A 26315-nucleotide genomic window follows, 5' to 3' on the forward strand; every position below is an offset into this window, starting at 1 on the left:
GTACATTCAGCACAATTCTTCCAGAGGAGTGTTCTCCACAAAAGTGAGATAAGGTTGCCAAGTAATAAAGAATCTCTTATTATTATAACCCTTTTATAAAACATCTAAGTTCTTACTGTACGTTAAACATCACATCTTTAATCCAGTGTTTAAATTTTGGAGGTGAGAAGTCTTTCCATTTATGCAGAATTAACCTCTTTGCTAAGAGAGAGAGTAAAAAGCAATAAGCATCAAACTTGGATCTGCTTAAGTTATAATCTTGAGTAGTAATGCCAAATATTGCGGTCAAAGCAATAGTTTCACCAAGTATTATCAACAATTCAACTCCAGTATTTAGATAATTTCGGAAATGACCAAAACATGTGGTATAGGATGGCTGGAGCTTGCCTGCATCAGTCACATGTAGGATTCATATCACTATTAATCTTTGCTAGTCTGTATTGTGTTTGACATTTTGATGTTAAACGATGGCATTCTAGGAAAGATCAAGTCAGGCTGCCCAGGTGTTTGGCAGATTACCCCTTTTGTCTTTATGCACTTCCTGACCATCAGGAAGGCTCCAGAGATAAAATGTAAAAGCTACTATGAAGGCCTTTGCACTACTGTCAGGTTGATTGGATTAGAGGCTGTGTATTTGAATGACACTGTTACGCTGATGAAATCAGGGCTGGGGAAATTCCGTTACCAGTCTGATTCCTGTTTACATGGTTTGTTTAGATATGTTTCTATTTCTATGTACACCGCCCCCCTAAAATGTATATAAAAAAAGTGCAGCATGGCATTAGTCAGAATTTTGATGACTGCATAGCAAGTCCTCAATGCAGAATCCTGCTTAAAGATACCAGAGTCTCCTGATTGGTCGATTCTGAGTTTTCAACAATACCTACATCACATCAAAAGATTTGTTTTTTAAATTCTGTGAAAACTAATTATGCAAATGAGAGGAATAATGATTAAAGATATGCAACATATTGCATATCCTACAACATATACTTACAGTAATAGTCGATACATGTAATCGGATTACTTTCTTAAGTAATCAGTAAAGTAACACTGATTACTTTCACGAAAAAATCGGAGTTACTTATTCCAAAATGCAATGCCAGTTACTTTTTAATTTACCATTTGTTCACTGACAGCTCTCCCATCCCCACATTGAGAGAAATAAAGTAATAGAAACGAAGTAGTAAGTGCAGATGTGCTGTGTACGATGTGTAAACATGATAGTTCAAGCTTAAATGTGAACATGTACTTTCTCATCTCACTTGCACAGAAACACATTCAGTATTCCTTACATCAGGGGTTCCCAAATTTTTCAGCGCACAACCCCCAAAATTACAGTGCCAGTGATTCATGACCCCCAATATCCGCTGAGGTGGTTATAAATATATAAACTTTACACACTGGCGTACATATGCCAATAGGCCTAAGTCTATTCGTCATTTATATTTGAAAAACGCCACTCAGAGACCATCCTCCATGTCCAGTTATGGCCTGTATTTATGTTTAATCTACATGAGTGCCGTAAAGGTGCAAGAAAGTTTAACCTGGTGCCATGAAATCAATGTGCTGTGTCGCAAAAAATGGAAAGGCTATAGTCTTTTTATTTGCATGTTGTTTTTTTTTAATGTAACTATTAACTGCTATTTTTTATCCTCTTTAGGGATAAAATATGGTAGGGCTGGGCACTGTCCTAAAATCAAAATCTCCATTAATTGAATATTTTAACTCGATAACGATTAATGAACAATTATTTTATTTTTTTATTTTATTTTGTTGCTCTCATAGTTTACGTAGTTTTGTATAGCAGATATGCTCACATATTACAAGTGCAAGATTTCTGAATGAAGGGTGCGTTACTTGATTTTAAAATAATTGAAGGAAACACACACTATCTACTGCCTAGGATTATTTATTAAACATCAGAGGTTGAACAACTTAAATTAAAACATAAATTGCCAAAACAAACAGTCACTTTTTCCTTATAAAAAAGTGAAAATAAACAACATTTGGAAACAAAATTAATTATTTTCATATTAAAAGTAGAAAATTACAGTATCTCTTCTAGATAAAATAACTCCTGTTTATATACATTTCTAAACATAATAGTTTATAATAACTAATTTCTAATAACTTTCTATATATTTTATATTTGCCATGATGACAGTAAATAATATTTTACTAGATATAGACCATCGAAAAAAATTGCTTAGGGGCTAATAATTTTAACCTTAAAAATGTTTTTTTTTTTTTTAAAAACAGTTTTATTATAGCCAAAATAAAACAAATAAGACTTTCTCCAGAATAAAAAAATATTATCAGACACTCTGTGAAAATGTCCTTGCTCTGTTAAACATAATTTGGGAAAAATATATATATATAAATAAATAAAAAAAATTCAAAGGGGGGGCTATCTTTCTATCTATCTATCTATCTATCTATCTATCTATCTATCTATCTATCTATCTATCTATCTATCTATCTATCTATATATATATATATATATATATATATATATATATATATACACACACATACACACGTCTCAAGGCATCTCTGGTGCAGCTTCCATCATCTTCAATGTAGTGCAAACGTGCGACGTGTAGTAATATTTTTAGAGAGGTGAACAGGAATGCGACCGTCCTACCGTGCGATCGACACACAACTTTAGAACAGCCTTAACATCGTGGGGTCATGTGACTCCACAAGTGGTAGGGAAAGTTATTGAAAAAACCTTACTGGAAAAAATGTATCAATTATAGGTTCTAAATGTCGTTTTCGATTTTCACTTTTTTTAATTAATCACCCAGTCCTAAAATATGGTAATTATTTTGATAAAATGAAATAAAATTTCACTGTTCTGCGACCCCCCTTTGGGAACCATCGTCTTACATGAAGAAAAACGTGAAATGCAAACTGTAAATGTACATTTCCAAACTTTTCTTTTTATGTGTCCAATAAAGAAAAGTTTGTTTGAGCTCAACTGCACAAACATGAATTTACATTTCCTTTAACTTGAAGTTTATTGACTGCATTTCAGTTTTGGGGTAAACAGGCCTTACATTATTTTCCATATGATATTAAAATTAGTTTTATAAAATAGTTACTTATTTTTAAAAAAGCAACACAAAATTGTAATGTATTACATTTAAAGGTAACTTTCCTGAACACTGATCATTAATGTCATATAAGCATTCAGAAATTGATCCGACATTGAAGAAACGGGATGTTTTCATCCACTCAGGGGTGATTTTGAGTCTTAATTTGACCATAACTTTTTCTGTGTGTCAGCTAGCAGAATAATCTTTGGTGACTAATCTTATTTTGACACATATAATGGGATAATGCATTGAAATCTTTAAAAAAATTAGACACTCTTGGCAAATTTAATACTCTTTTGTTATGTTAGGGATAAGAAACATCCAATAAATTAAACTGCAATTAAAATGCATCAGATAAATATTTTTTTTCAAGTAAATCTGTTAATGAACCTCAGTTCTGATCAAAACTACTAAATAGTTTAGAAAATTATAGTATTTAACCTCTTTAATCGCCAAATTCATAAATGATGTTACTAATTTGGTGAAAAAACACTCACAAAATTACTTATTTTTAATATAAAAAGTAGTTGTGGACTGGATTTATTAAACTTTTTATCAACAGTCTTGGACATGTGAAATATTATTAACATTTCTTTTAATGCATTGTTGGTTTTTGTGCAGCATAAGATTTTTTTGAACAGATTTATGCAAATAATAATAGTAATCTGATGCATTTTTGCAGCAGTTAAATTCAGTGGATATTTTCATCCATTACATAACAAAAGGGTAGTAAATTTGAACAGGGCACAAGAGTTCATAGTTTTTTCCTCAAGATCACCATTTGAAATAGGACAATTTGTAATGCTGTTAATATCCTTACAGTCTATTTAGATCAAATGAATGCATCTCTGCTCAATAAAAGTATTTATTTAAAAAAAAAACAACAACTGCCAAGTATATGGAGAGTTAGTGCCAATGCAGAGTGTCCCAAATCAGTTACTTATGTTGGGCTTCATAACAGTTAGGATGCTGCCTTAGAAGGAAGCCAGGCAGTCCATTAGGTTGCATAACTGAGCTGCGGACAGAATTATACTCCAAACAAGACAAGAACACCAAGAAAAATGACTATTTATGTTCCTCCAGATGGTGATCAAGTGTTTCCAGTTCCATGGGTTAGACTGATAAGTCCCTTGACTGCTATTGTTCTGAAGACACATCTGTAAGACATCAAATCATGGGGCGCGTCTCAGTTCTCGCTGCTGTTGGATCCTCATGAAGATGTGCTGCCTTTGAGTTATAATCTAATTTGTTTAACTTATGACATTTGTTTGCGTCACATGCAGGATGGGAAAAAACTTTCTCTAAATTCACATCTACGAGGCACATACCGCTCTGAGTGCCCAGTATCTGTGGTTCGAATTGATGAGGCCGAGTTATGCTGAATGGTCGTTACTGCCATTTCCTGTTATCTAATAGAAATGTAACATCTTTCACAGCTATTCAAGAGAAACCTGATTACCTAAATGCAATACAATTACATCACCATCCTTTAAAGTTAAAATAGCTTTCGTAACAAATTGCTTGGGTGGTCTGTCTGACACAGTTTTGCAGTGTTATATAAAATACAGACCCCTTTATGCCTATAACTTATGTGGTTGGTGCAGGTTGTTGGAGGAACACAGCTTTTTGTTTGCATTTAGCTACTTAGTAAATATATAATAAAAAAACACTCTTTATAAAGACCTACTTTCTGAGAGCATATTCTGCTCTGATTGGTAAGATGGGCAAGTCTGTTTTATTTTGTCTACTACTTACTATGCATTTCAGAAACTAAACCCACATAACCATAACTAAATGTCGGTTTAGGAGTTTTTCTCTGTAAAAACGTCATGATTTACACATCTTCCACTTGTCATGAACCTGTTTGATTTTTTTTTTTTTGTTCAAAAGAAGATATTTTGAAAAATGCTGGAAACCTCTAGCTATTGACTTCCATAGTTTTTGATTTTCTTACTATGAATGTCAATAAATACCAATTTCCAACATTCTTTAAAATATATTTTTTGTTCAACAGAAAAAAGGCATAAAGACTTGGAACCATATATACAGTTGAAGTCAGAATTATTAGCCCCCTGAATTATTAGCACTCCTGTTTATTTTTTCATCCCAATTTCTGTTTAACAGAGAGAAGATTTTCTCAAACATACAAATTACATACATGTTAACTGTCCATTAAATGTGATCAATAGATTTTTCGTTGTTTTTTGTTCATCTGAACATCTTAGCATATGTGACTGTTTAAGCTGCTTTTCGCTGTAGTTTGTGACAAAAAAAGAATTTTGCATGTTGTTCTGTGTCCCATGATTGGACTTGCAGGTATATATACTTGTTCCTCACGCCTCATTTCTGTCGTCTATTACTAAGGTAAGCGGGCTGTAAGCACGCAAGCGATACACTTGTCTTATTTATATATGTCTTATGATAAAACTATGTAGGCACATTTATATATACAGTTTTAAAACTTTTACAACAACCGTAATGAAAAACAGATGTATTCCCCACGTAAAAAACTATCCAATAGGCATGTACGTCTATGTGTATTAGCATATTTATTTGTTTTTAATATATAGCATGGATTATAATATAATAAACTGAGAGTAAATCTTTGTCTTGGACCATATTTTGAAAAGTAAGCTTGCAAAGTTGTTGTTAGCAGGGTGGTGCTGACATCATAGGCGAGCGCCCCGAAGGAGCTGTAGTCCGTTAAATAGCCTAATGTAAGCTTTTCAATTCTTGTGTTTGCATTTAAGATCCAAAAGTGCTCACAGTTGTATTTTCATGTGACGATTATCCGGTTGGACAAAACGTGTAATTGTAATGAACAGTGTTTAAACACAGAGCTCATTATTTACAAACTTCGGAAAGCATATGGGAAAATCCTATAGGGATTTTATAGAGGGAACCAGTTTTATGCTAGCAGCCGATTAGCCTAAAAGGTGATGTCATAGTTCCTCCACTCTTTTGCGAACAGAATTATTGCAATACTACACTGGCTACATACAAGCTGTGAGTTTTTTCATAAGCTGCTTTGAATGGAACCTTGCTGCAATATGAATGAACATCGGTAACACACATTACCTCCTCTCTTTAAGAGGGCAGACTGTTGTCCACTGTTGGGTTTTGGGGTCGTAGCACTCCACAGAATCGTAGATCTTCCCATATGATCCTCCGCCCATCACATACAGTCTCTTCTTCATGGTGGCACAGCTACCAAACTGAGTAATACATTCACAACATTAAGAGAAGCTTGATATTTATTATTTTAAGCATGAGAGAAAAAGTGTTTGAAATTCATACAAAACTGAATCTAAATCTCACCTTGCGTACTGTGGTCATCTTTGGCAGCATTCTCCAGACATTGCAATGCGGGTCAAACACCTCCATCGTGAGGAGAACTTCAGTGTCCTCATTTTCCCCACCCAACACATAGATCATCCCGTCCAGCTCCGCTATGCCAAAATGCTGTCTGGCCTGTGCAGACACAAGAAAATACAATATAACACTGACACCTGGTGGTTCGTATTAAGAAGTGCATCGTGCTATCCTAGCAGCAATGGTAGCCATTTAGCAGTCAAAAATAAATTATATTATTACTTTTCTGTGTGTAAAAGTAACACTCCAGTTTTTTTGGAAACGGCCTCATGGACTTTAATACCTTAATGATGAACAGTTTAAACTCTTCTGAAGTTGTATTGTGCCCAAGACCGACGGAAAATGAAAAGTTGCTATTTTCTAGGTCGATATGGTTAAAGGAAAGCTCTTAAATTTGTTTATTTAATTAATAGAATTTATATAATATTAAGGTTTGTTATCGTTATTGTGAAAGTGTTTTTCCGGTTCTTTCAATGTGCATTCGTGTCGTACGCATGCATGTCATTTGAGTTTTTGGAATGAAAAGATTTGTATTAAAATTATTTGTGTATAATATTCCTTATTTTAAATGTGCATTACATGCTGGATTTTCGATAGCAACCTAGCAAGCAGTTGATGTGTTTTTTTTCATGTTTATTTCGACATATGAATTTTGTCATCATTGTCATTAAACGTGTCATATTTGAGGGCAAAAGGAAAAATAATTCGTGTCCCCTCAGTTTTCATAAGGGATTAGTTGAGTCAAAAGTGAAAATAATTCTGTCGTTAACTACTAACAACAACGTTCTGAACACACATGTATAAATTTGATATTATGAAAAGGCAAAAGAAAATTGCGAAATGAAAGCGATAGTCCAGACATGCGGTCTCCACGTCGAGCCAGGCTGCAACTGTGCAGGTCTCCTGCCGGGTCTTAAACCCGGGTCCTTCTTGTTGCGAAGCGAGCGCGCTACCCATTAGCCCCTTTCACACAGTGATACCGGTAAATATCCGGAAAATTTCCGGAAAGACTTTACCGGTATATTCAAAAAAGCGCTGTTCACACAGGCGAGGACGTTACGGAAATTTTCCGGAAAAGAGCATTCACACATCCATTCCAAAATACCGGTAAATTCTGACATCATTCACCACAAATGAGCTTTAAACGGCTGCGTTTGTATTTGTAAACATTTGACTAAATTACAAACTCTGTGGATGATCAATATTGTGAACAACTTTCTCAGGATCACTTTCGCATGTCGAGATGTTCAAAATATGTACGTGTGCTGGCGCTCACAGGCTGTTTCACAGGCACACGAACGTAAACAAACAACGGCTTATCATAAGCATCTCATCGATGATTATTTACACAGTTGGCATTAAGAAGAACATATAAACGTGATCTGACTAACTTCTAGCAGCTAAATGTGTCTGGAAAAATATTCAAAGGCTTTTATCCTCACAAACCGCGCGGACGTAAATGCGTCTGACTGTTGTGATTGGCTAAAGCAGACGTCTCACGTCAGCACGTTCTAGACGTGCACGCGCTTATTACGGGAATCTTCCTTCTGCATTCACACAGCGCAGCATTCCGGCAAATTGCCGGTAATGTTACAACTTCTCTTTCCGGAAAATAGCCAGAACGAATTTACCGGTATTTTCAAAAAGGACCTGTTCACACATACAACCTTTCCGGAAAATTGCCGGCAATTTTCCGGAAAGGTCTGTATGTGTGAAAGGGGCTATTGTCTGCCGGCTGACAAGGAAACGATAGAGGAATCCTTCAATTCCTGCATAAATAAATATAGAAACAATCAATAGTGCGGCCTGATAAATGGTCAAGTACATTGCACCAATGTTGGAGAAATAGGACAATATTGAAAAGAAATAATAAAAAAAAATCATTATTTATCAGCCTGCACTATTCCTTAGTTGTGCATTTATTTAAGCAGGGATTTGTGGATGTATGTACTCATTCATTTATTTATTTGCATATTTATTTATTGTTTAATTTATGCAGGGATTTATGGATTTTTCAGCTGGGATGTGTGGTCCACTATAGCTTGTAGTCAAGGACGACAAAAGGTACAAGTGTAAAAACAAATGAAAAATGGCCCCGGGCCCCATCGGCTGCATTTGGATCCGAAACTTGAGGCCGAATCTTGTTGCCAATTGATATCGCATGTTTTGGGTCACTTTGGAAGAGCTCAATTTGAACAGCCGTCCTGGCACCCAGGGTCCGTAAACGAGCGGCTTTGCAGACTGCCTTTTATACATACGGTAGGAACGCTGTTTCTCATCGACGGTAGGCCACATTTTCAACTATCGCCTAGACTGCATAGGTAGACGCCAGCCATCTCCCCGAGAAACGTGCTGTCATTTTGGCTTGTTTGAATCTTAGTTTTATTCCATTTGTAGCCGTTTTAAAGGGCGAAGTGCGCTGCCCAGAATGCATTGCGGCAACGAACGACCAATCAAGGGGATTGCTGTGCCAGACCTGTCTTTTCCGCCTTCTGTGTGGAAATCATGTCGAGAACGGCAAACAATACTGTTTACTAGGACGAGGGAGTGCAAGGCGGGCCTGGGGGACACGTAAAGGCCCGTGGACGCTTACAACTCGCCCAAGTTGGCCGTTTGATTGACAGACGATCCGGCCGCTATGCTTTGACCACGCCCCGAGGGCCATGAAGAGAGACCCAGGCATGCAAACGATTAATCCGCCCTCTTACGGTTTAGTAGATCCATCACTTTTGGTCTTGCTTGATATGCCGGCATTTTGTGCTTTGAATTATGTGTTGGGGTATCGGTATACTTATACATGTAGTTACTTTATTTATTTCATTATTTATCAGCCTGCACTATTCCTTAGTTGTGTATTTATTTAAGCAGGGATATATATATATATATATATATATATATATATATATATATATATATATATATATATATATATATATATATATATATATCTGTGTGTGTGTGTGTGTGTGTGTGTGTGTGTGTGTTATTTACACACACCTTAAGAGTGAAGGGACCAAAATCTCAATATTAATATCAGTATGCTCATTTCAATACTCAAGTCAAAGCAAAGAAATGATCACAACATTATTTGGTGCTCTAGGAGAGGCTGAAATATCAATATTAATATCAATACCAAAATATGGATGTTAATTCAATGACTTGATTTTTTATGAGACACAGAAGATTTTATTTTGTTTAAAACGAGATAAAATAAATACTGTACTGTCACCTAGTGGAATAAAACAACACATTCAGAAAGAGACCAAACAGATCGAAGATCACACAAAGGAAACATTAAAATGCAATGAACTGAAATGTGCAAAATCCAACATACCAGAGCTAGGCGTTTTTTTTTTTTCGATTAATTCGAATTAACATTTAAAGACGAATTTGTTTAGTATCAAATCGGGGTATCGCGATTTCTTATATAAATACCATTAGATACATTATAATTGCACCACTGCGCTTTGGTTTACTCTCTGTATAGGCTATACCTGACTGCCTGTCAGGGTTTCAATCATGGTAGTGAGGGACTGAACACAGATTGGACAGCCTAATTTAACCCAATGCATGAAGTTGTGGGAATGCATTGCAAAGCTGCATGGTGCAATTACAACAAATACAAGCATTTATCTTAAGTTGTGTATTTTTGTCTCTTTAATACCGTTGGATCAAACGCGCTTTGATCCACTTCGCTATTCCAGCACTGCCTGACGAGGGGATTTACATTCAGACTAGCAACAAGTAAAATCCTACATGAATTCAAGGTTTATTAAGTCACGTCTGTGTGGACTGTCATGACAAATTCCCTTATCGATAAACTCGATCTCTCTACAAGAATGAAGGACGGAAACATCTGCCATGTTAAACAACCGCGCCGATTGTTAACGGAATATTTATAACGACATGATCTTGCTTTTGGTTATATGCCGGCTTTGAGCTCTTTACGCGCGCGCTCTCTCTCTCTCACAAACCGGGAGTTGAGATGCGCTGCAAAAGAGCGCTACACACTCGCCGCACACACTGGCAAGATAACAGATGCTAAAGTCCACGGGACCAGTTTTTATTTGTTAGCCTACTTGTTCTTATTTTAAAATGCCTTTTATTCTTAAAACTGGGTAACATATTCTCCCTCGGAGGTATTGGAGTTTAATACCGTGGTGCGCTTTAACCAACACCGCCCTGGAAGTTTACACACTGCTTATAGGCTTACAGCTCTAGTGTGTTATGAATTGCATGTTTAAATGATAGGGAGACATGCTACGTTTAGTTTTTATTGAAATAATAAAATGAAAATAATAATGAAATTTTAATGAAATAATAATTTTTGAATGGCTTGTCTGTTGGCGGCGTAGCTATATAAATGGAGTAAGCCTATTTTTTATTAATATTACAACACATTAATACAAACTAAGCCATCCTTTGTTTTTTTCTGTATATTTTCTATCAAACGAAAAATGCAATGATTTTTTTTTTCATTTTATTAGAATGATTATAGCTAATTATTAGGCGGTACATTTTCTCCATGTTGGCTCTGATTGCGTTTACAGATATTTACAAATAGACTTTTGGCTCAAAAACATTAATGCCTTTTAATTTCAGCGCTGTATTTTGACAGATTTCGGCTTCAGCTATTCTACCTTTCAGATATACCAGCCTTAGTTGTGCGACTTGACTTGTGTGGCGTCTGTCTGCGGGTGACAGCGAGAAATCAGGCCTCAGATTCGATGTGTGGCCGCACGTCACAGTTACTTCACAGCATTTTTTAAATATTGGCTCATCTAAATTAACTTTTCATTCGATTAAAAGCCGAAATATTGCCACACTGACAAAGCAAACTTCGTTTTTTGAAGAGAGCGGCTTCAGTGATAAAAGATGCACACACACACACACAAAATGAGTATGCCTTATGTATGGCTATTGATAGGCTCTTGATAGGCTAGGAACAGCCTATCATTCTGCTATTATTCATATATTCTGTTCAAAGATTTTTGTGTTCATCCTTGCTACAAGCAAAAAAAAAAAAAAAAAAAGAAAGAAACCTAATTGAAACAATTTACATATGGCATGGCCATTAAAATACAATGGTCCTTAACCAGATAGATTTTCAATTTACTTATAAAGATAATGTTACTTCAGTCATGTTGGAAAAAAATCGAAATCTTGAATCGGTCAAACTTTACAAAAAAAAATCTAAATTTTTACTTGCCAAATCGCCCAGCCATATGACATATGCATCTTAAAATTGGGAGGGTTTTCTGTAAAAGAAGACCATATTCATCAATCTACTCCGATGTATGTGACCGGGGCACTCTCCTGAGTTCAACGAGGCAAAATTATGTTAGAACAACAACAGCAACAAGGAGCAAAACATGCAGCAGTGCTGAAGTGGTTTAAAGGAAAGCTCTTAAATTTGTTTATATAATTAATAGAATTTATATAATATTAAGGTTTGTTATCGTTATTGTGAAAGTGTTTTTCCGGTTCTTTCAATGTGCATTCGTGTCGTACGCATGCATGTCATTTGAGTTTTTGGAATGAAAAGATTTGTATTAAAATTATTTGTGTATAATATTCCTTATTTTAAATGTGCATTACATGCTGGATTTTCGATAGCAACCTAGCAAGCAGTTGATGTGTTTTTTTTCATGTTTATTTCGACATATGAATTTTGTCATCATTGTCATTAAACGTGTCATATTTGAGGGCAAAAGGAAAAATAATTCGTGTCCCCTCAGTTTTCATAAGGGATTAGTTGAGTCAAAAGTGAAAATAATTCTGTCGTTAACTACTAACAACAACGTTCTGAACACACATGTATAAATTTGATATTATGAAAAGGCAAAAGAAAATTGCGAAATAAAAACGATAGTCCAGACATGCGGTCCCCACGTCGAGCCAGGCTGCAACAGTGCAGGTCTCCTGCCGGGTCTTGAACCCGGGTCCTTCTTGTTGCGAAGCGAGCGCGCTACCCATTGAGCCACTGAGTCGCCGTACCGGCCGCGGGAAAAAAAAAACGTGTTTTATAGAGTGACCTCAGCCGGCTGACAAGGAAACGATCGAGGGAATCCCTCAATTCCTGCATAAATAAATATAGAAACAATCAAAAGTGCGGCCTGATAAATGGTCAAGTACATTGCACCAATGTTGGAGAAATAGGACAATATTGAAAAGAAATAATAAAAAAAAAATTCATTATTTATCAGCCTGCACTATTCCTTCGTTGTGTATTTATTTAAGCAGGGATTTGTGGATGTATGTACTCATTCATTTACTTATTTGCATATTTATTTATTGTTTAATTTATGCAGGGATTTATGGATTTTTCAGCTGGGAGGTGTGGTCCACTATAGCTTGTAGACAAGGACGACAAAAGGTACAAGTGTAAAATCAAATAAAAAATGGCCCCGGGCCCCATCGGCTGCATTTGGATCCGAAACTTGAGGCCGAATCTTGTTGCCAATTGATATCGCATGTTTTGGGTCACTTTGGAGGAGCTCAATTTGAACAGCCGTCCTGGCACCCAGGGTCCGTAACCGAACGGCTTAGCAGACTGCCTTTTATACATACGGTAGGAACGCTGTTTCTCATCGACGGTAGGCCACATTTTCAACCATCGCCTAGACTGCATAGGTAGACGCCAGCCATCTCCTCGAGAAACGTGCTGTCATTTTGGCTTGTTTGAATCTTAGTTTTATTCCATTTGTAGCCGTTTTAAAGGGCGAAGTGCGCTGCCCAGAATGCATTGCGGCAACGAACGACCAATCAAGGGGATTGCTGTGCCAGACCTGTCTTTTCCGCCTTCTGTGTGGAAATCATGTCGAGAACGGCAAACAATACTGTTTACTAGGACGAGGGAGTGCAAGGCGGGCCTGGGGGACACGTAAAGGCCCGTGGGCACTTACAATTCGCCCAAGTTGGCCGTTTGATTGACAGACGATCCGGCCGCTATGCTTTGACCACGCCCCGAGGGCCATGAAGAGAGACCCAGGCATGCAAACGATTAATCCGCCCTCTTACGGTTTAGTAGATCCATCACTTTTGGTCTTGCTTGATATTCCGGCATTTTGTGCTTTGAATTATGTGTTGGGGTATCGGTATACTTATACATGTAGTTACTTTATTTATTTCATTATTTATCAGCCTGCACTATTCCTTAGTTGTGTATTTATTTAAGCAGGGATATATATATATATATATATATATATATATATATATATATATATATATATATATATATATATATATATATATATATATATATATATTTGTGTCTGTGTGTGTGTGTGTGTGTGTTATTTACACACACCTAAAGAGTGAAGGGACCAAAATCTCAATATTAATATCAGTATGCTCATTTCAATACTCAAGTCAAAGCAAAGAAATGATCACAACATTATTTGGTGCTCTAGGAGAGGCTGAAATATCAATATTAATATCAATACCAAAATATGGATGTTAATTCAATGACTTGATTTTTTATGAGACACAGAAGATTTTATTTTGTTTAAAACGAGATAAAATAAATACTGTACTGTCACCTAGTGGAATAAAACAACACATTCAGAAAGAGACCAAACAGATCGAAGATCACACAAAGGAAACATTAAAATGCAATGAACTGAAATGTGCAAAATCCAACATACCAGAGCTAGGCGTATTTTTTTTTTCGATTAATTCGAATTAACATTTAAAGACGAATTTGTTTAGTATCAAATCGGGGTATCGCGATTTCTTATATAAATACCATTAGATACATTATAATTGCACCACTGCGCTTTGGTTTACTCTCTGTATAGGCTATACCGGACTGCCTGTCAGGGTTTCAATCATGGTAGTGAGGGACTGAACACAGATTGGACAGCCTAATTTAACCCAATGCATGAAGTTGTGGGAATGCATTGCAAAGCTGCATGGTGCAATTACAACAAATACAAGCATTTATCTTAAGTTGTGTATTTTTGTCTCTTTAATACCGTTGGATCAAACGCGCTTTGATCCACTTCGCTATTCCAGCACTGCCTGACGAGGGGATTTACATTCAGACTAGCAACAAGTAAAATCCTACATGAATTCAAGGTTTATTAAGTCACGTCTGTGTGGACTGTCATGACAAATTCCCTTATCATGTCGATAAACTCGATCTCTCTACACGTATGAAGGACGGAAAAATCTGCCATGTTAAACAACCGCGCCGATCGAACCGCGCTGATCGGCTGCTCAGACTGGCTTCTGTAAAGATCAGCCTATACAGATCACACAATCTCAATAAACACCATGTAAACATATAAATATTTCGATAAATATTGTTAACGGAATATTTATAACGACATGATCTTGCTTTTGGTTATATGCCGGCTTTGAGCTCTTTACGCGCGCGCTCTCTCTCTCTCTCACAAACCGGGAGTTGAGATGCGCTGCAAAAGAGCGCTACACACTCGCCGCACACACTGGCAAGATAACAGATGCTAAAGTCCACGGGACCAGTTTTTATTTGTTACTTGTTCTTATTTTAAAATGCCTTTTATTCTGAAAAATGGGTAACATATTCTCCCTCGGAGGTATTGGAGTTTAATACCGTGGTGCGCTTTAACCAACACCGCCCTGGAAGTTTACACACTGCTTATAGGCTTACAGCTCTAGTGTGTTATGAATTGCATGTTTAAATGATAGGGAGACATGCTACGTTTAGTTTTTATTGAAATAATAAAATGAAAATAATAATGAAATTTTAATGAAATAATAATTTTTGAATGGCTTGTCTGTTGGCGGCGTAGCTATATAAATGGAGTAAGCCTATTTTTTATTAATATTACAACACATTAATACAAACTAAGCCATCCTTTGTTTTTTCTGTATATTTTCTATCAAACGAAAAATGCAATGTTTTTTTTTATTTATTTATTTTTTTTTTTGGTTTTCATTTTATTAGAATGATTATAGCTAATTATTAGGCGGTACATTTTCTCCATATTGGCTCTGATTGCGTTTACAGATATTTACAAATAGACTTTTGGCTCAAAAACATCAATGCCTTTTAATTTCAGCGCTGTATTTTGACAGATTTCGGCTTCAGCTATTCTACCTTTCAGATATACCAGCCTTAGTTGTGCGACTTGACTTGTGTGGCGTCTGTCTGCGGGTGACAGCGAGAAATCAGGCCTCAGATTCGATGTGTGGCCGCACGTCACAGTTACTTCACAGCATTTTTTAAATATTGGCTCATCTAAATTAACTTTTTATTCGATTAAAAGCCGAAATATTGCCACACTGACAAAGCAAACTTCGTTTTTTGAAGAGAGCGGCTTCAGTGATAAAAGATGCACACACACACACAAAATGAGTATGCCTTATGTATGGCTATTGATAGGCTCTTGATAGGCTAGGAACAGCCTATCATTCTGCTATTATTCATATATTCTGTTCAAAGATTTTTGTGTTCATCCTTGCTACAAGCAAAAAAAAAAAAAAAAAAAGAAAGAAACCTAATTGAAACAATTTACATATGGCATGGCCATTAAAATACAATGGTCCTTAACCAGATAGATTTTCAATTTACTTATAAAGATAATGTTACTTCAGTCATGTTGGAAAAAAATCGAAATCTTGAATCGGTCAAACTTTATAAAAAAATCTAAATTTTTACTTGCCAAATCGCCCAGCCATATGACATATGCATCTTAAAATTGGGAGGGTTTTCTGTAAAAGAAGACCATATTCATCAATCTACTCCGATGTATGTGACAGGGGCACTCTCCTGAGTTCAACGAGGCAAAATTATGTTAGAACAACAACAGCAACAAGGAGCAAAACATGCAGCAGTGCTGAAGTGGTTTAAAGCAGGGTTTTTCAAAGTCTAAGACAGTGAGCCTCCCTTTTGACACAACTTGCGCCCCCCTCCTCCCAAACACGCACGAACGCACACACACACACACACACACACACACACACACACACACACACACACACACACACACACACATATATATATATATATATATATATACATAAAGACACAGACAGATGTCAGACTGTTAACTCACTTTTATCATCATTTGCATGAAAGTGCAATTATTTACAGAGTAATAACAAGTATTTTAATATAACGTTTTTAAAACTAGGATGATGGTTCAATATGAATAGAACAGTTCCAAGAACTGTCCATCCCAGTCAAAATAGTGGAAGTTTAGTGGGTCTAATGCTGTCATTAGCCAAAATATTTTGACAAACCACACATAAAGGTTGTGGTTCATCAGCTGGTCCTGTCCACATAAATCATAAACTCAAATACTGATCATCATATCGTTGTCTTTTGGGTTTAAGCCCTGAACTTGAAAGCTTTTGTGGCTAGGGGGCGTGGCCGAGCGCCGTGGGAACGGAGTGAGGCCACCGCGTAAGTGGATACACTTGCGGTGCGCACCTGCCTCAGATCCCACGGAAGGAGCTCTGGATCATAAAAGGAGGAACAAGGGCAGAGGAAGCCGAGGGAGGACCGGACCCGGACATATTTTACTTTTGCTTTCAGTTTGACGGCAGTCTCCGTGAGGATCTGCCGTCCGTTTGTTTTGGTTTAGACGGAGCTGCCGTCACTGTCATTAATAAATCACTTTAAAACTGCTTCGGTTCTCCGCCTCCCTCCCGGCGGCCAAAGGGCCGTGAGCTTCATTACAGCTTTGAATCGGGGTGGGTCTCAGAAACCGACCCATTGTATTAGCAGGCATATACCTGTATTCACAGAAGCGAATTCACAGCTATGGCCTTCTGGGTAAAAAAGGTTTTCTTATATTTGACGTATTATTTTTTTCTTTGTTTAATTAAAACGTTTAAATATAATAAAAAATACATATAATAATTAAACTTAATAATTATATTTTTATTATATTATATTTTTTTCCCGCGCCTCCCCTGACATGCTCTGGCGCCCCCCAGGGGAGGCGCGCCTCACACTTTGAAAACCCCTGGGCTAGGAACTATACTCTCATTCTGGCGTAATAATCAAGAATCTGCTGCAGTGCCATGGCTGCAGTAGGCGCAATGACATTACACAGTGCATGAAAATAGTCCCCAGCGAGGTAACAGTGTCGTGTAATATTCTGCTTGGTGCAGATATGGTACGACAGCAAAGTTCCTTGATTAATATTATGCCCGAATGGGTGTATAGTTCCTAGCTATATCGACCTATAAAATAGCAACTCTTCATTTCCCCTTTGCCAATGGTCTAATCCGATTTAATGATCTATGCTAAGCTAAGCTAAAAGTGCTAGATGCAGAAATTGGCAGAAAGGATTCAAAAAAGGTAACACTCGACTGTTTAACCCTAGGGCAGTTGTAATATGAGCCTAAAGGTTAGTGTTCCTTAAGAAAATGCTGCAAATATCCCAAAATTTTCTGCATGACACAGAATGCTATCAGTTTTTAACAGTCAAAAGAATATTGACTAATTTTTAATGTTAATAGCACAGGGTGTAAATAATAAAGCTGAAAACTTTACTAGCCGTTCATACAACCCACAAACTAGCTGTCATTGACAGTTTGCAGTTGCACATTACTAAGAGGAATACCTGCATCATTGATGGGATCTGGGTCCAGGTGTTGGTCTCCGGATCAAATTTCTCTCCAGAGCTCAAGACGGTTTTATTCTCATCCATTCCTCCAATTGCAAACACATACCCCTCTGATCGGGCAGACAGAATTAGAAGTGAAGTGATTAAAGCACGATAAAGTCAGATTTTGTTATTTTATCTATTTAAATCCACTAACTGTTTCAATGGAGTTTTGGAAGATACTTAGGAAGGCATATAACGAATTTAAACATGCATGTGTTAATACATTAGGATGGAGAAATTATTGAGAAATATTAGCACAATTTCAATTGTTTTAGGCATTTATTTTGCAGTATGATGGCAATATTTCTTCTTATTGGAAACATTTGTTATACATTACATTTTTGAAATTTATTTTAAAATGAAAATCTAAAACTTTATACATTTTATAAGGCTTATTTTTCCTTTCAAAAAAAAAAAAAAAACGTACTCCAAACTTTGAAGACAAAGAATATGTATGAATGGAAGATGTAGAATTTATTCCAATTGTATTAAAAATTATAATTAACAGAACTACCTTGATCAACGACAGAAATATTCCCTCACAAATGTAGTATTTAAACACTGAGCAAGTACAAACCTGCAGACACAACCCCATGGCCAACCCTTCTCTCCTTCATTGGCATCAGGTCAATCCACAGCTGCCTGTTGCGATCGTAAAGCGGACACATGCAGCGCGCCACTGCCGTGGGCTTCCGAGAGCTGCAAAGGAAACAAAAAGTTTAGTGTTTTATGCATAATGTAGTCCAGAAATCCACAATGAAATCAAATGGTTTCTGCTCCAAATGTGCCAATTTTATTTTATTTAATTCAGCTGATCTCTGTTCTGGGCTTCCAAACTGCACTGCACTGCAATAGTCTTATAGTATGAAGTGTGAAAGTGGAGCATTAAAAGGCCAGAGATGAAGCACAGAGAACCAAGAAAAAACTAAAGATATTGCCCATTCACTGCACACTTGCTTCATTCTGTCATGTTTTCATTATTAAATAAAACTGTACAGATACAACTTTGGGCACATTCCATTATAGCTCATGTTATACATGTTTTAAAAATCTGAAAAACTGATCAGGATATTTGCAAAGTACATCTGAGAATCTCTATTTAAAGCTAGAGTAAACATCTGTACTTGATCTGCTATTTGTGGTCTTTATTGTATATATTTGTGCATTTGTTGATTTTATTTTATATGTGGATTATTTCTGCATTTGCAAAACTTGTCTGCAGTTCCTGATGTTTAAAAAATAATGGATAAAATACTGAAATATCATAAATATTGAATTGGGAGTGTTTAGTTTTAAGTATGTAAAAAGGGGAACCCATCGTCTTTAAAAATGTTTAGATGGTGTTTTATTTTCAGATTTTTTTGTATAATGCATAAAATACAAAAGAATTTGTTTACACACTAACCAAGAAAATGTTGTTATTCCTGCTGTTCTATAAGCGCCACCTACAGGCAAAAAGTAAATATGCAGTTTTTTCTGCCTGTCTACTGTCTTTTCATACAGTTTTTTTGTGGTATAATTTCACAAAACTAAAATGTCAAATTAATTTGTTTTTACTTTATATTCTGAAATGATACAATCTAATATAATTTTCTATAAGAGCCACTTACAGGTAGACAGTGAACATGCAGTTTTTTAAACCCGTCTACTATTTTTCCATACAGGTTTTTTGTAGCATAATTTCTAATTTTGTTGCGTAATTTCTAACTTTGTAGCATAATTTCTAATGAAAAATGAGTTTCTAATGTAACTAATGTAAAACTAATTTATTTGACTTTATATTTTGAAATGAATTGCATTTTCTAAAACAACATTTTAAATAAATATGTATGCAAAAGCAGATATCCGAAAATTTGCCTGTAAAGAAATCAGCAAACGAAATTGGCCATGAAAAATTAAGATTGGTGCATTATTATTAATTTCATCAATACTCACGTCCTTTCTTCACCGCCGACTGTGACGATGCACTCAGAGTAGCCGCGAGGTTTGAACGCAGCGAGCAAAGCCTCTCCCTGCTGTGCTGCTCCTCCTAGAGACTCCATACAACAATTCCCAATCACCTCCCGCATCAGCGAGTCTCCCAGCATTTGCTCCTGGAGGTAACTCTGGTCCAGGCCTTGAACCCACACAGCAGACATCACCTCTTTCATATGGACCTGAAAAGAAAAACATTCTGTTTATTCCATTTTAAACAATTATATCCATGTATTCTATTTAAACAGGACAGATGTAAAAATAAGTAAATATAAGCTTCATGAAACATTAAATAGTAATAATTTAAATATAAACATTGACAAATTTTTCATTAATAGGACTTTTAAAAATATAAATTTTTTTCTGTATGGATGCATTAAGTTTGACAGTTGGGATAGTTAAGACATTTCTAATGTTTTTTCAAAGAAAAGCTGAGCTACTATTCACAAAAAAATCCTTTAAAAATGCATCAAGGTTTCCATAAAAAATGAAAAAGAAAAGAAAGAAAAACTTTTAGTTTAAAAAAATATCAGGCTAAAAGACTTTTCTGAACAAACATGAAATAAATGTAGCCTTATAGAACAGGGGTTCGCAAACTTTTTTAGCCCGTTACCCCTAAAATGACAATGCCAATGACTCGCGACCCCCAATATCCTCTGAGGTGGTTATAAATACTGAAACCTTGCATGCAATGGCGCACAAACACCAATAGACCCAAGTCTATTCTTCGTTTTTTTTTTTTTTTTTTTTTAATATATGTCAGTGCTGTAAATGGGCCAGAAAGTTTGACCTGGTGTTATAAAATCAATCTGCTGCATCTGACGCTATTGCCGTGTCTTTAATATAATCTAATTACCCCAGAGGTCGCAATCCAATAGAACTAGTAACTATAAGCTACTATAGTAACTATATAGTAACTATAAACGACATTTTTTTTCCCTCTTCAGTAGGTTATGGTAAAAATATGGTAATTCTTATGGTTTAATAAAAATAAATAGATTTTTCGGAAATCACCAGGCGACCTCCATTGTCCTGTGACCCCTCGGGGGTCCTGACCCCCACTTTGAGAGCCACTGTTATAAAGTATAGGTCTTTTTAAAAGCATATACTGTATATATTTATGCTTCTAAAAGTCCCATGCTCTATAAGACTATGTTTACATGCAGTTTTACTTCAATCTTAAATGAACTTGTTCTCTTTATAGATCATCATATATTTTTATTTATTGCCATGTCAGCAATGATAGCTATTTTCATGGCAAAAATATGTCATTAATAAATATACAATTAAACGCCACAAACAAATGAATACAGAAATTAGATAACATTAATATATGATAAAAATTGTAAGATATTTCCAGGTGACACTTTGCGGAATATCACGTTGAGTTCATTTCATTAAAAAAGCCTTCTGCAGTCATTACAAGGAGGAAAGTCCAATAGAATGTGCTGTACAGTAATTGGAATTTTGCAAAACAAACACTTGGGTTAAGGCTGATTTATACTTCTGCTTCAAACGCACGCGTATGCTACGGCGTTGACGCATAGCCCTTCACCGTGGCCATCAGCGTCACTGACGTGCAGCTCTCAAAAAAATGTAACTACACATCGCAACAACGCGTAGCACAAGCTCAGTAATTGGTCGCCTTGGTAGCGCTGACGAGTCTGGGCGGGACCGAGAGCCGCGCGAATAGCACGAGCCCAATGGAGCGATTGTTTACAAGTGTGGAGTCTCGTGAAGGAGCTCCGGATGGAAAGTTTTGTTTTGTGTTTACCTCATAGTTGTTGCACGTCCGCCAGTTCCTGCCTCAAAATTAGCGAGTTTGAGCCCCTTGTACATCCAAGAAGTGTTTAGGAAAAGCAAAACAGCAGCGAAGAAACTCGACACAGAGGAACATTTACACCTCACTGCCAACTAGCGTTTCGGAAGTGTTAATGCAGACCAACAGAGACAGCGCGCAGAAGTACTTTAAGGTAAATGCACAGCTACGGGCGTTGCATGCGCCATGGGTTACGCCGGTCACTTGACGCAGAAGTATAAACCAGGCTTTAGTCTTGTATCTAGCATCTGTAAAAATTCCATTGATCAAATCTATTCTTAACACGTATTAAACATCTGTTCCAACCTGTTGTTTTCAGGTTCTATTTCATAAAATGTATCCACTCCTCTTGCTCTTTATATATAAGGACAAAATATACTTTATTTTTTTAGTTTAAAGTTGTTTGCTTGTACTACACAAAAAGAACATGCACAATTAAGTGCATAATTAAATAATTATGATCAAAAAAGTTTTATAGAAATAATGATTTATGCTTCGTGTTTGCATATGCTAGTGCAGGGGTCTCAAACTCAATTTACCTGGGGGCCGCAGGAGGCAAAGTCTGGGTAAGGCTGGGCCGCATAAGGGATTTCACAGTCCCTCAAATGTCATTATTAACAGTTTTAATTATTTCTTCTGAACATGAAGTGTCCTGAACATTAATAGAACATTGAGTGAAGATTATGAACAGTTCTTCGGAACATGGCATCTTTTGCCTACTACTTGCTGCCAGAGACTTGACAGCGCTTCTTCTCACAAATCTGAACCACATTTGGCTTTAGAGCGGAAGCAGTTGAGACCCTCAGTATGGCTTGGGGGAACTCACTCAAAACTTCCATTCCCTCACCTCACCTAAAAAAAGGCGTATATATGTATAAATAAAACACCCCCACCCTACTCCAGTCACATCAGTCTGTACCAGTCTGTATCTACCTATAATATATATAAGATGCAGGCTGTAGCTAGGTAGGTGGCTGGCTGCAGATAGGTAGCTAAGTGGCAGGCAGTGGCGGGAACAGCTTACCTTGGTTCTGGCCGGCACGAGTTCCCTCCTAACACTTCCCGCATGTCACAGCGTCTAACAAAGGGGCGGGGTGCGTGGTGACGTCACCGGCATCCCCGCCCCTTTGTTTACACGGCAGGCGGGGAATGCCAGTGACCGCTGTGTACGGATAGAATCAGCGGAGCAGGGAGCGCTCTCTCTCCCCACTCCGCTGATTCTGTCAGAGTACAGCTGTCGGCGCGGGCCACAAAATATTGCACTGAGGGCCGCAAATGGCCCGCAGGCCGCGAGTTTGAGACCCTTGTGCTAGTGCATGAGTATCCAATCTAAAACACCTGTTGCACTCACTCGTCGAGCTTCAGTGTCATGGCCGATCCAGCGGACAACAGCCTCCAGGACGTGTCTTTCATTCCCAACGTTGAGCTTCTCCATGGACAGCAGCTCGCACAGGCGATCGGGCGGCTGCTCCAAGAACTCCTCTGTATTGGCCACGTCGCGGAAATGCGTCTGCAGGAACTCTGTGGCCACGTGATAAACGTGGTGCAGGCAGTAATGCAAAGAAAAGACCCGAATACCGATGCAGTTTTCAGCAGTGATGCAGCTCTCCAGGAACTGACAGCACAGAGACTTGAGATCAGTGAGAAGTAGAAGATCAGCGGCCTGAACCACGTCCTGAATGGTGTCTTCACTCAGAGTGATCTACAGAAGGAAACAGTAGATGGAGTTTTGTTGTGGGTCTCTTTAATTGTACTGGATAATGAATTTTAAAAAACCCAGCACTCACAAAGAGATTACAATAAAATAAGGGTGATGAACTCTTTTTTTTTTTTTCAGGAATTTATTTATTTTTTGGAATTTTACTTTGTCCTCTAACGTCCACTTATAATGTTATGAAGACTTTGATACAAATTAATACACAAATGCTATAAAGAATAATTTATCCTCTTTTTATTCAATTCAGTTTTATTTGTATGGCGCTTTTCACAAAAATTATTATTTCAAAGCAGTTTTACAAACGATGCACTTTACTGCATTAATCAAAAAAGATCTTTTAGTAGATATATTATACGATAGACTTGCTTGGTTTACCAAATATGTGGATCTAATTGTATTTGCATTGTAAACATAAAATAAAAAAGTTATTTAAAAAAATTGTTATTTATTTTTTTATATATTAAGTTTTTATTAACGATACTCTCAAAATAATTCCGCATAAATCCGCAGATTTTCTACAAAATTCTATGCAGAAATAGGCAAAATTGTCCGCAGACTCTGTCTGGCCCTACTAATTACTAATAACTTTATCAGTTATCCTGCAGTTATATGGTATATAGGTAATGTTTATGTGTAGATGTGTATTAAGTGTACGTGTTGTCCTCAAAGTCCCAGATTTTATCATCTGACCCATTTGAATAGCTGTGGTGGATTTTAGACTCGGAAGTAAATGCCCACATCTTTAACATTTTACAAGACATTGTTTCTAAGATTTGGTTGCAAAGTTTTAAAAGACAGCTGTAGCCAACCAATGTAAACTTATGCATGTTTGATAGCCTACGTTCTCAATAGATTGATGCTAAAGAGTTTTACACAAATAAAAAACGCATAAATACACAGTACATTTCACATTTTTTGTAATTACATGCATTCTAGTATTGACCATATAATAAAACAATTTATTTCACTTCATGTGTGGCATGAAAGAAGGAAGAAACAAAGAAACAAGAAAAATTATAAGTGAACAAATAAGCAGAGGACTGGAATTTAATTCAAAATAAAGCTCCTTTACTTTTTGTTGGGATGGGAAGGGCATTAGTGAGCATGTCTGTGTTCTTGTGTGTGTATACTGTTTTTGCATTAATATTTTTTTCTAGCTCCCTTCCAACCTGTCTTGGGGAGCATACTGGCTTCAATATAAGCTGGATTTTGACTATTAAAAAAGTTTTTGATTTTAAACATCATTTTATATTTTTTGTAAAAAAAAAAAAAAAAATACAAGACGATTTATAGGTCATTTTGGGGAATGTAAACAATAATAAGGGTTCTAACCTATTTCCTGTTTTACATTTTTAATATCTATAGCTTTAGATAATCTAAAAAGAGTTACATATAGTGATAAATAAAGTTACGGCAGCTGTTTTAACAATAATATATGATTAAATTGCCTCTTGTTATGGTTATGTAATAGCTTAACAACAAGCAAAAAATGTTTATGGGCCAGTCACGTCGCCACATTGAAACAGTCTTTAATATAATGATCTCTTATATGTCAGAATTGATTCCTCAGTTCATCACCCCTTCTCGTTTAAAAAAATAATAATTTTCATGATATTAACAAGCTAAAAAACAATAATTTTAAATCTTCAGAGTTTCAATGGCTAAAGGAAAGAAGCATACAATGTATAGATAGTAAAATAAATTACCTCCCCACTGAAAATATAGTCTAATATCTGCCTCATGGTGGTCACTGCAATCCCCTGCAACTCGATTGTGTATACAGATCCATCCTCCTTTGGTGGGTTGTAATTTAATTTGGTCCTGGAAACACAGTAACACAAAGTAACATGAGTTTGCATTCACTGTGGATCTAATACAATGGCTTACTATAAATCTTGGAGATCTGATAAATAAAAGGCTCTACTACATTTGTAATGTTTTTTTTAATTATTTGAGAGGAAAAACCTGTTTTCCGGTCAGGTTTTTCATGTTAACCCTTTGGGGTCAGAGTGGATTGTGGGGCACTGGATAAGTTTTGACATTTGTGATTTTTCAGCTTTTTGTAAATGTATTAATTGCTGAATGCAACATTATGTAAGCAGCATGTATGCACAGTGCTCGGCAAGAATAAGTATTAATATTCAATATTAATATTTTCATCCATTTATCAGTAAATATAGGTCACATTTTGGTGGATTTGAACAAAACAGATTTATTAAAATAATATTTTAGTCACCAAAAAAAAATAAAAAATACAAAAAAAGAAAGATAATACATGCAATTTCATGCTAATTATTGTAAAAAAAAAAAAGAATATTAAATTGGGCTAGTAATTTTCTTGGACTCTTATCTTAATTTATTTGTTAGATTAGCTTCAGATTTGGCCTAATCTAATGTACATCCACAAGTATATTGTATATTATCCTTTAGAACATATTAATTTAAAAGAGAGATGTGTATACGTTTTATTTTTTTGGTTAAACTTTTTTAAAAACAAAAAGTGATATACGAGGTCAGAAAAAAAAGTCACTGAAATAATGCCAAAACAGGTGTAAATATTTTTATTTAAAACTTTTGTCTAAAATGAGGAAGGGTAGTTTCTACAAAATTATATGTAACGCATCCTGCCCACTCACTCATATTAATAAATATAATCTAACTATTTTTTCAGTAACATATTGTGGACTGTTTTTATTTTCTTATATTCTTTTGTGCACAACAGTGAC

General features: G+C 36.2%; 1 protein-coding gene and 1 long non-coding RNA gene across 2 annotated transcripts in view; both read right to left on the reverse strand.

Annotated features, from left to right (window-relative positions):
- gan (gigaxonin) overlaps nt 1-26315 on the reverse strand; it is a 39505-nt gene that overhangs the window by 11071 nt on the left and 2119 nt on the right. Inside the window, exons 3-9 of the mRNA XM_087293018.1 lie at nt 25296-25410; nt 23224-23574; nt 20015-20235; nt 18657-18778; nt 18035-18147; nt 6420-6572; nt 6180-6316 (exon numbers count right to left, since the gene is read on the reverse strand). Coding sequence (XP_087149144.1) covers nt 6180-6316; nt 6420-6572; nt 18035-18147; nt 18657-18778; nt 20015-20235; nt 23224-23574; nt 25296-25410 — 1212 coding nt within the window. The remainder of the gene's footprint in view (nt 1-6179; nt 6317-6419; nt 6573-18034; nt 18148-18656; nt 18779-20014; nt 20236-23223; nt 23575-25295; nt 25411-26315) is intronic.
- Nucleotides 10953-14958, reverse strand: LOC147839675 (uncharacterized). The gene is made up of 3 exons (XR_015514788.1): nt 13777-14958; nt 13375-13486; nt 10953-11879 (listed from the first exon to the last, which is right to left on the reverse strand). It is a non-coding gene; the product is annotated as an uncharacterized LOC147839675 (long non-coding RNA).

The sequence above is a fragment of the Danio rerio genome, chromosome 18, assembly GCF_052040795.2.
Source record: "Danio rerio strain M-AB ecotype USA chromosome 18, GRCz13ab, whole genome shotgun sequence".
Lineage (NCBI taxonomy): Eukaryota > Metazoa > Chordata > Actinopteri > Cypriniformes > Danionidae > Danio > Danio rerio.